General features: G+C 43.7%; 1 protein-coding gene across 1 annotated transcript; it reads right to left on the bottom strand.

Moving 5' to 3' along the window:
- Positions 1 to 5,430: 5,430 nt before the first annotated feature.
- LOC148136316 (putative G protein-coupled receptor 139) lies at positions 5,431 to 6,802 on the bottom strand. The gene is made up of 2 exons (XM_087983775.1): positions 6,733 to 6,802; positions 5,431 to 6,359 (listed from the first exon to the last, which is right to left on the bottom strand). The coding sequence occupies exons 1-2, from the start codon at positions 6,800 to 6,802 to the stop codon at positions 5,431 to 5,433; spliced, it is 999 nt and encodes a 332-aa protein (XP_087839901.1).
- Positions 6,803 to 14,515: the final 7,713 nt, after the last annotated feature.

The following is a 14,515-nucleotide window of genomic DNA, read 5'->3' as shown; positions in this document are numbered from 1 at the left end:
CTGACTATTGGGGGGTATATAATACAATCCCAATAAGGTGATCATCCTTTTCTTATTTCTCAGTTCCACCCAAATTATTTCCCTGGATGTATTTCCGGGAATATCCTCCCTCAGCGCAGCTGTAATGCTATCCCTTATCTAAAATGCCACTGCCCCTCCTCTCTTGCCTACTTTCTATCCTTCCTGTAGCACTTGTATCCTGGAACATAAAGCTGCCAGTCCTGCCATCCTTGAGTCATTTTTCTGTAATTGCTCTGATATCCCAGTCCCATGTTCCTAACAATGTCCTGAGTTCGTCTGCCTTCCCTGTTAGGCCCCTCGCTTTGAAATAAATGCAGTTTAATTTATTAGTCCTACCTTGTCCCTGCCTTCCCTGACTGTTTGACTCACTTCTGTTCTCAACTATACCAGTGTCAAATTGATCTCTTTCTTTACTATCTCCCTGGTCCCACCACCGCCCGCCTCTCCCCCCCACCGCCACCTTACTAGTTTAAGTCCTCCCGAGTACCTCTAGCAAATCTTCCTGCCAGTATATTAGTCCCCTTCCACCCTTCCAATTTAGATGCAATCCGTCCCTCTTGTACAGGTCATTTGTGTCTTCCTTCACATCTGATAACCTAATTACCATTTGCCTGATCAGGACTGCTCGATGAAGGGATCATAAATTACAGGTGCTGGTACAAGGTGTCTTGATGAGAACTCGCTCCTGTAATAATTGTATTTGCATGAGGGCTTTTTGTTATATTATACTTTTAAGGTCACGTTTTAACTTTCTCTTTGTTAATTAATTTTATTAATCCTTTTGGTATGTGGTCATGGAACAGCGACTCATGTGGTTGGATTACAAAGTTTCCCTTGCCATCTGTATTGGATGGTTGATTTTCACTCATTGTGAGAACAAAACCTTTTTAACTTTGAAAATAACACACTTATGATAGTGTACATTTGGCACCAAGTACCTTATTGACGACAGTTCAACGAGCAACGTGAGCACGGTGGTTTACCTGATTCTCGATTTGTTTTCCCAAGTTAAGATTTTACCAATTAAATTGCTGCTGTAATCGCTGATAAATGAGATTGCAAAATACACAAGTATTATGAGGAAAATCCTGTCATTTCACAAAGGGCACCAATATCCAACATTCATTATGTCGTTCACTCTTTTCCTCCCCGTACTTTTAAACTGTGTTCGTAGTTAAATGAAGCAGTCAGTTACAGTGTAGCCAAACTCCCACTGGACTGGTATGACTATGAGAAGTCATCTTCACAATGGAAGAAAGATATGAGCTGCCATCTTAGGAGAAGCACGATATGAAATATCCCAAATTCCGACTTGTTATGAATGGTAGTCCCTAAATAATGTAATTTTTCAGAATACTGAAGAGTTCTTTTGTGGGACTGAAGGTCTTTGACCAGCCGTGTCCCACAGCGATCAGTGTGGGATCCACTTTTGTTCGTCTTTTATACAAGTGATTTCGATTATAATATCGAAAGCATGGTTTCTAACATTAGAGATGACAATAATATTGTTGGTACTATGGACAGTGAAGAGAGTTATCTAAATGAGAAATAGATCTGTTGATCACTTGGGTCATAGTGTTAAAGGTTTAGATGGAAAGGAATTTCTTAGGTGTGTACAAGACAATGTTTTGATTCAGTATGTGGATATACCGACTAGAGAAGGTGCAAAACTTGACCTACTCTTGGGAAATAAGGCAGGGCAGGTGAACACTTTGACCATAATTTTATTCGTTTAAATCGTGATGGAAAAGAATAGACCAGATCTAAAAGTTGAAGTTCTAAATTGGAGAAAGGCCAAGTTTGACCGTATTAGGCAATAACTTTCAAAAGCTGATTGGAGGCAGATGTTCGCAGGTAAAGGGACAGTTGGAAAGTGGGAAGCCTTCAGAAATGAGATAACGAGAATCCAGAGAAAGTATGTTCCTGTCAGGGTGAAAGGGAAGGCTGGTAGATAAAGGGAATGCTGGATGACTAAAGAAATTGAGGGTTTGGTTAGAAAAAGGAAGCATATATCAGGTATAGACAGGATAGATCGATTGAATCCTTAGAAGAGTATAAAGAAAGTAGGAGTATACTTAAGAGGGAAATCAGGAGGGCAAAACGGGGACCTGAGATAGCTTTGGCAAATAGAATTAAGGAGAATCCAAAGGGTTTTTACAAATGCATTAAGGACAAAAAGGTATCTACGGAGAGAATAGGGCCCCACAAAGATCAGAAGGGCGGCCTTTGTGTGGAACCACAGAAAATTGGGGAGATACTAAATGAATATTTTGCATCAGTATTTACTGTGGAAAAGGATATGGAAAATATAGACTGTAGGGAAGTAGATGGTGACATCTTGCAAAATGTCCAGATGACAGAGGAGGAAGTGCTGGATGTCTTGAAACGGTTTAAGGCGGATAAATTCCCAGGACCTGATCAGGTGCACCCGAATACTCTGTGGGAAGCTAGAGAAGTGATTGCTGGGCCTCATGCTGAGATATTTGTATCATCGATAGTCACAGGTGAGGTGCCGGAAGACTGCAGGTTGGCAAACGTGGTGCCACTGTTTAAGAAGGGCGGTAAAGACAAGCCAAGAAACTATAGACTGGTGAGCCTGACCTCGGTGGTGGGCAAGTTGATAGAGGGAATCCTGAGGGACAGGATGTACATGTATTTGGAAAGGCAATGACTGATTCGGGATCATCAACATGGTTTTGTCTGTGGGAATTCATGTCTCATAAACTTGATTGAGTTTTTTGATGAAGTAACAAATAAGATTGATATGGGCAGAACAGTTGATGTGATCTATATGGACTTCAGTAAGGCGTTCAACAAGTTTCCCCATGGGAGACTGATGAGCAACGTTCGATCTCATGGAGTAAAGGGAGAACTAGCCATTTGGATACAGAAATGGCTCAAAGGTAGAAGACTGAGGGTGGTGGTGGAGGGCTGTTTTTCAGACTGGAGGCCCGTGACCAGTGGAGTGCCGGAAGGATCGGTGCTAGGCCCTCATATTTTTGTCAGTTACATAAATGATTTGGATAAGAACATAAGAGATACAGATAGTAAGTTTGCAGATGACACAAAAATTGGAGGTGTGGTGCACAGCGAAGAGGGTTACCTCAGATTACAACAGGATCTGGACCAGATGGGCCAATGGGCTGAGAAGTGGCAGATGGAGGTTAATTCAGATAAATACGAGGTGCTGCATTTTGGGAAAGCAAATCTTAACAGAACTTATACACTTAATGGTAAGGTCCGAGGGACTGTTGCTGAACAAAGAGACCTTGGAGTGCAGGTTTACCGCCCCTTGAAAGTGGAGTCGCAGGTTGATAGGATAGTGAAGAAGGCGTTTGGTAAGCTTTCCTTTATCGGTCAGAGTATTGAGTACAGGAGTTGGGAGGTCATGCTGCGGCTGTACAGGACATTGGTTAGACCACTGTTGGAATATTGCGTGCAATTCTGGTCTCTTTCCTATCGGAAAAATGTTGTGAATCTTGAAAGGGTTCAGAAAAGATTTACAGGGATGTTGCCAGGGTTGGAGAATCTGAGCTACAGGGAGAGGCTGAACAGGCTGGAGCTATTTTCCCTGGAGTATCGGAGGCTGAGGGGTGACCTTATAGATGTTTACAAAATTGTAATGGGCATGGAAAGGATAAATAGACAAAGTCTTTTCCCTGGGTTAGGGAGTCCAGAACTAGAGGGCATAGGTTTACGGTGAGAGGGGAAAGATATAAAAGAGACCAAAGGGGCAACATTTTCATGCAGAGGGTGGTACGTGTATGGAATGAGGTGCCAGAGGATGTGGTGGAGGCTGGTACAATTGCAACATTTAAGAGGCATTTGGATGAGTATATAAATAGGAAGGGTTTGGAGGTATATGGGTCGAGTGCAGGCAGGTGGGACTAGATTGGGTTGGGATATCTGGTCGACATGGATGGGTTGGACTGAAGAGTCTGTTTCCATGCTGTACATCTCTATGAATCTATGACTGTATGAGCCAATGGGCTGAAGTGTGGCAGATTGAGTTTAGTTTGGAAAATGCAAGAAATTGCATTTTATAAAATAAAAAAAGCAAGCCATAGCCAGTTAAAAGTTGGTCTTTCAGTAATCTTGTTGAACAGAGAGACCTCAAGGATCATGTATATAATTCTTTCAAGTCTCCATCACACGCTGATAGGGTAATTAAGAAGTGTGTAGCAAGCTTGCCATCATTGGTCAGATGTGGGGTTGGTACGTTATTTTGAGATTGCACAGGATGTGGGGAGGCCTCTTCTGGAGTACTGCATACAGTTCTGTCCTCCCGTTTTTAGGAAGGATTTATCAAGCTCGAGAGTGCTGAGAAGAGGTTTACTAGGATGTTACCGGGAACTGAGTTTGTATTATAACTGGAGACTGGATATGCAGGAACTTTTCCACTGAAACATGGGAGGTTCAGAGCTGACATTGAAGAGGTTTATAAAATCATGATGCGTATGGATGAGGTGAATTACAAATTCATTTTCCCTAGCTTGGAGGAGATCAAGACAACGATATAAATTTTCAAGGTGGAAGGAGAAAGATTCTAAAAAGGCATGAGGTCATTTATTTTAATTTACACAAAGAAAGGTTCGCTTGTTGAATGAACATCCCGAAGAAGCAGTGGATGCGGGTTTAGAACATACAACATAGAAAAGTACAGCACAGAACAGTATTATACCTGTGTACACTGTGGGCTGATTGACAGAGGTTATTTGCTACATCTGTTAAAATATTTTTTTCTTATCATGCAATAACCAGGACGGCAAGAATGGACGTTCCTTTGTTTGATTTGTGCCTGTTGAAAGTTGCTGAGGGTGGCGTTTCAGTGTGTAGTCATGTCGGAAAATCAAGTGTCTTTCTTGCAAAATTTGCATAAAAATCGCCAGTCTCTCATTTTGAGGCGGAAATATCTTTGATTTCCTTTTCCAGACAATTTCAACCTGACGCATCTGATCACGGTGGAAAGTGAGGACTGCAGATGCTGGAGATCAGATGCTGAAAAATGTGTTGCAGGAATCCTGAAGAAAGGCTGATGCCCGAAATGTCGATTCTCCTGATCCTTGAATGCTGCCTGACCTGTTGCGCTTTTCCAGCAACATATTTTTCAGTATCTGATCCCGGTATCAGTAATAGATTCATATATTTGTGTAAAATATCACAGCTCAAGTCTATTTTGTTAAACATTGATACCTGAGTTTGAAGATATCATCCTTGAAAGGACATGCAATTTGTACAATTCAACCAAACATCGTACTAAACAGAAATGATTGCACATGTCGAATTTAGGGGTTCGATAATCCATGAAATAACTGCGTGAATCATTTTGTTTTTTAACTACCGAGGGATGAAGAGAACTCCATTTTGGGAAACAAGATGAAATTAAGTCTCAGCTACAAAAAGATTCCCCTAAAATACATTTCCCTTGTCCACAGTTTTAAAAATATATTTGAAAGTTTGTCTCAATAGCGATTTCACCACATTCTTCAGCTCCTCTCTGAATTTGTTCTGGGTTGCTGCATAAATACATGGGTTCAGGAAACAGCTCAACAACTTGAGACTATTTCCCGTTTCAGTTGCGATATATTTAGGGTCGTTAAATTCACCTCGGTAATAATTCGGGTTTGACAGCCTGGTAATGACCAAAGTAGCGGAACGTGTCAACCAAAGCAATATGAAACTGACAGATACTGAGAACAATAAAACGATCGACTTCCTCCGGTTCTCCATCTCTGTATTGCTTTGATTCTCCTTTCTGTGTCCATGGAGTTTAATCCGAGTTCTGTTCGCCATTACAATACGGCGGATGGTTAAACAATTAAATGAGACAATTAAGACAAATGGAAGCCAAGCAACCCAGGTGCTGTAAACCCAGACAAAAACTATCCCTGGAGATGAAGCAAAGAAAGTTACGCTTGACTGGCAGCCCCATTGGATTTTATTAAGGATTTGCTCTGACACATATGCAAACAAAAGTGGAATATTTTTTAACAAGGTCAGGACCGAAATGGTTATTAATACCGCCGTTGCGGTTCTTTCTGTACAATATAGTGTTTTAAACTTCTGGCAGCAGATCACCACAAATCTGTCAAATGTGAAGGAAACGGTGAACCAAACAGTTAAATCGAGACTGGTGGCACCTATGTATATAATGAACTTGCAAACAGGTGTATAGGAGAAGAAGGAAAAAGGAAAATGATAATGCAAAATGCGATATGCGATAACATCATAGATAATGACCAAGAGATCCGATGTTGCCATGGCTACCAGATAAGCAGAAATGCATTTAGAAAGACCACAGTTTCCTCGTACGATAATTATAACAGTCATCGTGTTCGCTGAAAAAGAGACAGAGCATTTCGGTCATATTGCAATGCATGTTTGAAATAGAGGAGAAGATACTTTTTAAGAGGATGTGAATACTTTCTGAGTGATCTACAAAACAGGAAATGTACCCATATTTAATGTGGTCCCATCTATCTGTATGGTATTGTCAGACTGTCGAAAGATCAACAAAAGCCTTTGCAGGCGACACTTTTGTGAGGGTTGTTATTACATCAGCTATGCTTCCAGATAAAGGGAAAAAGTAGAGGTGTTCAAACACTGTTTTTGACAATGATATGTGAACACTGACAATGGGAAATGTATGATATGCAACATTAACACGGATAAATTAAAATCAACTCGAAAGAAACAAGTTCAATGTCTTACCTGGAAGACAAACAGCTGCAAGAAGTGGATAATAAATCTCCTTCAATAATAAAATCGGTGGTTTCTCCATTTCTGAAAATGAATGACTTCTGTCGGAATAGAAGTTCTATGGCTGCAGTATGACCAACATTAGGCAGATGTAATCTGTATTTATACATGCATCACATCTCCAGAGAGTCAATTATGTCAACTCATCACTTACATTAGTTGCAATCATGTAGAATGTTTTATTTCCATAATACACTAAATAAACTAAGATCTGATCCTGGCATTCTAGACTTCACTTTCATTCTCTTCTCTGCGTTGGACCCCAAATGTCATGTATTTTAACTTATTTATGCATTTAAACAATTGTCCTTTGTAAAAGATAACCGTGCCTTGTGAATTGTTTTTTTTTTGTCATTAATCCCATTATGGTCTGTGGTCTGGTCTTCCCAACTGCCAACAGTTGACTCCACACGTGTACTGTAGCTCATCACATTCGAGCAATTGTCCAGTTTCTGAAATTGTCTACTCAGTTGCGAATAATGGATAAGGGACCATGACTAGATTAACAACTTTGGAGAATTTTGTTTCCACATCCTCCCTAATTTTACGTGAAAGTTATCGGACTGAATTCCATCCTCCCAGCCAGTAAAACGTACTTGACAAGTCGGAAACTTACTCGAATTCGTCTGAATGCCTGGGAATGAACACACAGCACAAAATGTTTTTCAGTGTTCCTTCCAGAAAGCATTAAATATCTTCAAGCGAGCTGTTAATGATAAAGAATAGAGGGTGGAATTAAGGATCAAAGCCATCACTAGAGAAGTGGTATAAATATAAAGCACTGAGTGTGTGACGATGCTGTCAGTTTATAAAGGTCATTTCGTCCTTGTTCCTGGAGAGGTCCTAAAGGCAGAGGTGCCTTAGCGTCTCGTTCAATAATGGAATGGCAGTGGCCAGTTCGCCGAGTTCAAGTTTATTCCTCGAGATTGTTTAGCTGGCCTGCTGGAGTGCTGGCGAGTTGCAAGCTTCAGTAAAGGGTTTTTCTAACTTTCTATTGAAGTCTCTCTCTTTGGATGTTGTTCCCTCCGACCTGTATGAATCTGTGTTTGTATTTACCTTTTTTGCCATTAATCAGCTATTACTGTATTGGAACAATTAGTTATTCATTGTTACTGCATCGGATCGGCGGAGTTTTTCCACTGTTAGGTCAATTAACATTCTGCTTTCCTTTGGATGTGTTTCCAGTGTAGTGTTTAAATGATTTTTGTTTTGCTTAAAGCTGAGTGATTTCACGAGTTGTATCACAGCGGGAACACCCACTTCACATCTTCCTTTATAATTAGAAAAGCTTAGGGGCCAGGCCACCTTTTTAAAATATTTGCAGGGCGTCTGGCCAAGTCCATAACAGGAAGTGCGTTCTAGCTGTCATTGATCCTATAATTTCACTTCGGGTTCAGTGTTGTCGGATACAAAGACGAGTGGTAGGTGTCAGTGACTTTTGGGCTGGTTGTTGAATTCGGTTGATTGAAACAGTGTTTTGTACAGTAATGGCTTTCAGTCACTGACAGATTTCTGGGGGGCGGGGATATGGGGGTTTTACAAAAGGCGAACAAGGTAAAGCAATTTGAAATGAAATTGTGTTGCTGGAAAAGCGCAGCAGGTCAGGCAGCATCCAAGGAGCAGGAGAATCGACGTTTTGGGCATGAGCCCTTCTTCAGGAATGAGGAAAGTGTGTCCAGCAGGCTAAGATAATAGGTAGGGAGGAGGGACTTGGGGGAGGGGCGTTGGGAATGCGAAAGGCGGAAGGAGATTAAGGTGAGTGTGATAGGCTGGAATGGGGGTGGGGGCGGAGAGGTCAGGAGAAGATTGCAGGTTAGGAAGGTGGTGCTGAGTTCGAAGGTTGGGAAGGAGACAAGGTGGGGGGAGGGGAAATGAGGAAAGTGGAGAAATCTGAGTTCATCCCTTGTGGTTGGAGGATTCCTAGACAGAAGATGAGGTGCTCTTCCTCCAACCGTCCTGTTGCTGTGGTCTGGCGTTGGAGGATTCTAAGGACCTGCATGTCCTTGGGGGAGTGGGAGGAGGATTTGAAGTGTTGAGCCACAGGGTGGTTGGGTTGATTGGTCCTGGTGTCCCAGAGGTGTTCTCTGAAACGTTCCGCAAGTCGGCGGCCTGTCTCCCCAATATAGAGGAAGCCACATCGGGTGCAGGGGATGCAGTAAATGATCTGTGTGCAGGTGCAGGTGAACTTGTGGCGGATATGGAAGGATACATTTGGGCCTTGGAGGGAAGTAAGTGAGGAGGTGTGGGCGCAAGATTTGCATTTCTTGCGGTTGCAGGGGAAAGTGCTGGGAATGGAGGTTGGGTTGGTGGGGGATGTGGACCTGATGAGGGAGTCACAGAGGGAGTAGTCTTTTCGGAATGCTGATGGGGGATGGGAGGGAAATATATCCCTGGTGGTGGGTCCGTTTGGAGCTGGTGGAAATGCCGCAGAATGATATGATGTATATAGAGGTTGGTGGGGTGGTAGGTGAGGACCAATGGGGTTCTGTCCTGGCTGCGATTGGAGGGACTGAGCACAAGGGCGGAGGAGCGGGAAGTGGAGGAGATGTGGTGGAGAGCATCGTCGATCATGACTATGGGGAAATTGCGGTCTTTGAAGAAGGAGGCCATCTGGGTTGTACGGTGTTCAAACATGTCCTCCTGGGAGCAGATGCGGCGGAGACGAATGAATTGGGAATATGGGATGGCGGTTTTACAGGGGGCAGGGTGGGAGGAGGTGTAGTCTCGGTAGCTGTGGGATTCGGTCGGTTTATTGTAAATGTCCGTGTTGATTCGGTCACCCAAGATAGAAATGGAGAGGTCTAGGAACGGGAGGGAGGAGTCTGAGACGGTCCAGGTAAATTTGAGGTCGGGGTGGAAGGTGTTGGTAAAGTGGATGAACTGTTCAACCTCCTCGTGGGAGCACGAGGCAGCGCCGATACAGTCATCGATGTAGCGGAGGAAAAGGTGGGGGGTGGTGCCAGTGTACCTGAGGAAGATGGACTGTTCAGACTGTGTTGTTTGAAAAATAAAACAGCATATCAGGCAGCATCAGAGGAAATGCATTGGATTTGGCGGCTGGAATTGCCAGATAGTTGGGAGTCGTGTTTACCTTCGTCTGAGAAAAGGGGAAGTAATTACAGAAATCGCTCAACATTTACATTTTCAGCAAACACCATCAGAAATTTTGGAATTGACTAGAATTCACTTGGATATGAAGCAGTTCGAACGTAAAAAATAACTGAAACTGTTTTAATTACGGTACATGCAGAATAAAGATTAAAAAGGAAATAATCACTCTCACAGTAAAGGAAGAAAAGGAGAGGAATGCCCTTATGGAAAAAAAATAGAGGGAAATAGAGAGAGGAAAAGGAGAAAGAGATCGACTTTGATCTTCACAACTTGGCACTTAGAAGGGAAAGTCAACCTGAAAGTGTAGAGGGGAAGGTGGAGGAAGCGGGAATCTGTTTAAATTTATCCATGTACTGCATAGATTTGATGAGGAGGATGTAGATGCCTTGTTAATTTCTTTTCAGCAACTGGCTAAACAAATGAAGTGGTGAGTCACCATTTTGTCTGAATGATCCAAACAAAGTTGGTAGATATAGCAAGTGACATATTTGCATCACAATCAGAAGAGGGATTATGGGTGTTTGAGAGGATGAGAAAGCCATACTGAAGTGTATATGAGCATGTGCCTACAGTCTACAGACAATGTTACAGGAATATAAGGATGGGTCATGGTCAGCCATACATTGAGTGTGAAAAGATCAAACAAATTAATTTTGTTTCCTGGATAAAGGTGTTTAAAATAGATCCAACCTATATCACTGTCAGAGACAATAATTTATGAGAAAATTAAAAGATAATTTCTTGAAGTCATGCAGACTGGCGTGGAAGATCAGAGAGTTAAAACAGCAAGATTAGCAGCTGAATCCGACATCAACTTCAATTCATGAGGCATAGAAATTAAGCTCAAGAGAAATCCTCAGGTGACAAGGGCAAACTAGACCTCAATGAAGAAAATAAAGATAGATTACCACAGTTTACAATGGGAATCCAGAAAGGGAAAAGAGAGGTTAAAAGGCTGGGTGTGTACACTGCAATAAAGTAGGCCATCTGAATTCACGGTGTTGGTCGTTTAGAAAAAGCACTGGGAAGTCCAATGTAGGAAAACAGGATGAATCAGTGAATTTCGTTGGAGTGGTAAAAGAAAGCATTATTGGCTGGGAAAAAAAGCTGTAGCAGAATGTCCAACCTTACTGGATGTTTGTGGAGAAGGAAGTGCCAGTTCTTCATAAACCATTTGCTTGCAAAGGTAAAGATTCTAGCAGGATTATGGTAAGGTCCTAGGGAGTGTTGCTGAACAAAGACACATTGGAGTGCAGGTTCATAGCTCCTTGAAAGGGGAGTCGCTGGTAGATAGATTAGTGAAGAAGGCGTTTGGTATGCTTACCTTTATGGGTCAAAACATTGATTATAGGACTTAGGAGGAAATGTTTAGGATGTACAGGACATTTGTTAGGCCACTTTTGAAATATTGCGTGCAATTCTGGTCTCCTTCCTATCGGGAAAATGTTGTGAAACTTTAAAGGGTTCAGAAAATATTTATAAGGATGTTGCCAGGATTGGAGGATTCAAGCTCTTAGGGAGAGATTGAATAGGTTGGGACTGATTTCCCTGGAGTGTCAGAGGCTGAGAGGTGACCTTATCGAGGTTTATAAAATCATGTGGGACTTGGATAGGGTGAATGGACAGGGTGAAAATGGGTACTGCTGATGCAAGAGATTAGAATCAAGATAGAGCGGTGCTGGAAAAGCACAGCAGTTCAGGCAGCATCCAAAGAACAAGAAAATCGACGTTCCAGGCAAAAGCGCTTCATCAAGAATAAGCTCTTATTCCTGATGAAGGGCATTTTGCCCCAAACGTCGATTTCCCTGCTACTCGGATGCTGCCTGAACTGCTGTGCTTTTCCAGCCCCGCTCTAAACAGAGAAGGCCCGTTCCATGGGGTGGAGGAGTCTAGAAATAAAGGGCTTAAGTTTAGGGTGAGAGGAGAAAGATATAAAAGAGACCTAAGGTGCGACGTTTTCACACAGAGGGTGCTGCGTGTGTGTAGTGGACTGCTACAGGAAGTGGTGGATACTAGTACATAGAACATAGAACATAGAAAAGTACAGCACACAACAGGACCCTTGGCCCATGATGTTGCGCAGTGGATTAATCCTAATGTAAAATAAAATAATCCAACGTATGCACCCCTCAACTCACTGCTATCCATATGCATGCCCAGCAGTCACTTAAATGTCCCTACTGATTCTGCTTCCACCACCTCTAACGTAAAATGCCTTCCTCAGGCGAGCCCTCTAAGTCTTTCTACTAATATCTTAAAACTGTGACCCATCGTGCCAGTCCATCCTGCCCTGAGGAAAGGTCTCTAGCTATTGACTCTATACATGCCTCTCATTATTTTGTACACCTCGATCACGTCTTCTCTCTTCCTCCTTCTCTCCAGAGAGAAAAGTCTGAGCTTATTCAATCTCTCTTTATAAGGCAAGCACTCCAGTCCAGTCAGCATCCTGGTAAACCTTCCTTGCACGCTCTCCAAAGCCTCCACATCTTTCCTATAGTAGGGCGCCAGAACTGGACACAATATTGCAAGTGTGGTCTCACCTCGCGACTCTTAAACTCGATGACCCATTAATTAAAACCCAAACCTTAAATGCTTTCTTAACAACCCTGTACACTTGGGTGGCAACTTTGAGGGATATATGTACTTGATCACCCAGATCCTCTGTTCCTACACACTGCCAAGAATCCTGTCTTTAATCCTATATTCACCATTCAAATTCGACCTTCCAAAGTGCATGACGTCGCATTTATCCAGGTTGAACTCCACCCGCCATTTCTCAGCCCAGCTCTGCATCCTGTCTGTGTCACGCTGCAGCCTGCAATAGCCTTTGTGTCATCAGCAAATTTACTAACTCACCCCTCAACCTCCTCATCCAAGTCATTGATAAAAACTGCAAAAGACAGAGTCCCACGATCAGAACCCTACGGAACACCACTCAACACTGACCTCCAGGCAGGCCACTTTCCAACTGAACTAGTCTCTGGTTTTGACAGCAAAACAATTCTGAATACAGATAGCAAAATCTCCCTGTATCCCATACCTCCTGACTTAATGAGTGAACCTACCTGGAGAACCGTATTAAATAGGAGAAAGTGAGAACTGCAGATGCTGGAGATCAGAGCCGAAAATGTGTTGCTGGAAAAGCGCAACAGGCCAGGCAGCATCCAAGGAGCAGGAGAATCGACGTTTCGGGACTGAGGCCTTCTTCAGGAATGAGGAAGGTGTGCCAAGCCGGCAAAAATAAAAGGTAGGGAGGAGGGACTTGGGGGAGGGGCGTTGGAAATGTGATAGGCGGAAGGGGGTTAAGGTGAGTGTGATAAGGTGAGGGTGATAGGCCGGAGTGGGGTGGGACCGGAGAGGTCAGGAAGAGGATTGCAGTTTAGGAAGGTGGTGCTGAGTTCGAGGGTTGGAACTGAGACATAGTGGAGGGGGAGGGGAAATGAGGAAAGTGGAGAAATCTGAGTTCATCCCTTGTGGTTGGAGGGTTCCTAGGCAGAAGATGAGGTGCTCTTCCTCCAACCGTCCTGTTGCTATGGTCTGGCGATGGAGGAGTCTAAGGACCTGCATGTCCTTGGTGGAGTGGTTGAAGTGTTGAGCCACAGAGTGGTTGGGTTGCTTGGTGTGAGTGTCCCAGAGGTGTTCTTTGAAATGTTCCGCATGTAGGCGGCCTGTCTCCCCAATGTAGAGGAGGCCACATCGGGTGCAGCGGATGCAGTAACTGATGTGTGTGGAGATGCAGGTGAATTTGTGTCGGATGTGGAAGGATCCCTTTGGGCCTTGAAGGGAAGTAAGGGGTGAGGTGTGGGTGCAAGGTTTGCATTTCTTGCGGTTGCAGGGGAAGGTGCCGGGAATGGAGGTTGTCTTGGTGGAGGGTGTGGACCTGACGAGGGAGTGACGGAGGTCGTGGTCTTTTAGGAATGCTGATAGGGGAGGGGAAGGAAATATATCCCTGGTGGTGGGGTCCGTTTGGAGCTGGTGGAAATGACGACGGATGATACAATGTATATGGAGGTTGGTGGGGTGGTATGTGAGGACCGGTGGGGTTCTGCCCTGGTGGCGATTGGAGGGGCGGGGCTCAAAGGCGGAGGAGCGGGAAGTGGAGGAGATGCGGTGGAGAGCATCGTTGACAGCGTCTCGGGGGAAATTGTGGTCTTTGAAGAAAGAGGCCATCTGGGTTGTTCGGTATTGGATCTGGTCCCCCTTGGAACAGATGCGGCGGAGATGAAGGAATTGGGAATGTGGGATGTCGTTTTTACAGGGGGCAGGGTGGGAGGAGGTGTTGTCTAGGTAGCTGTGGGATTCGGTCGGTTTATTGTAAATGTCCTTGTTGATTCGGTCACCCGAGATAGAAATGGAGAGGTCGAGGAAGGGGAGGGAGGAGTCTGAGACGGTCCAGGTAAATTTGAGTTCGGGGTGGAAGGTGTTAGTAAAGGTTTTACTCGCCCGTGGAGAGTGAGAAATCAAACATCTTGGCCATTGTAATTGCAAAATTTAAAATTCATCTTGATAGGTATATAAATAGGAAGGGTTTAGAGGGATATGGGTCGGGCAATGACAGGTGTGAATAGATTGGGTTGGAATATCTGGTCGGCATGGACATGTTGAACCAAAGGTTCAGTTTCTG

The sequence above is a fragment of the Chiloscyllium plagiosum genome, unplaced genomic scaffold (genome assembly GCF_037043375.1).
Source record: "Chiloscyllium plagiosum isolate Xiang-an unplaced genomic scaffold, Cpla_swu_hap1 HiC_scaffold_46, whole genome shotgun sequence".
Classification (NCBI taxonomy): Eukaryota; Metazoa; Chordata; class Chondrichthyes; order Orectolobiformes; family Hemiscylliidae; genus Chiloscyllium; species Chiloscyllium plagiosum.
This window is presented reverse-complemented; position numbering and strand designations above follow the sequence as displayed.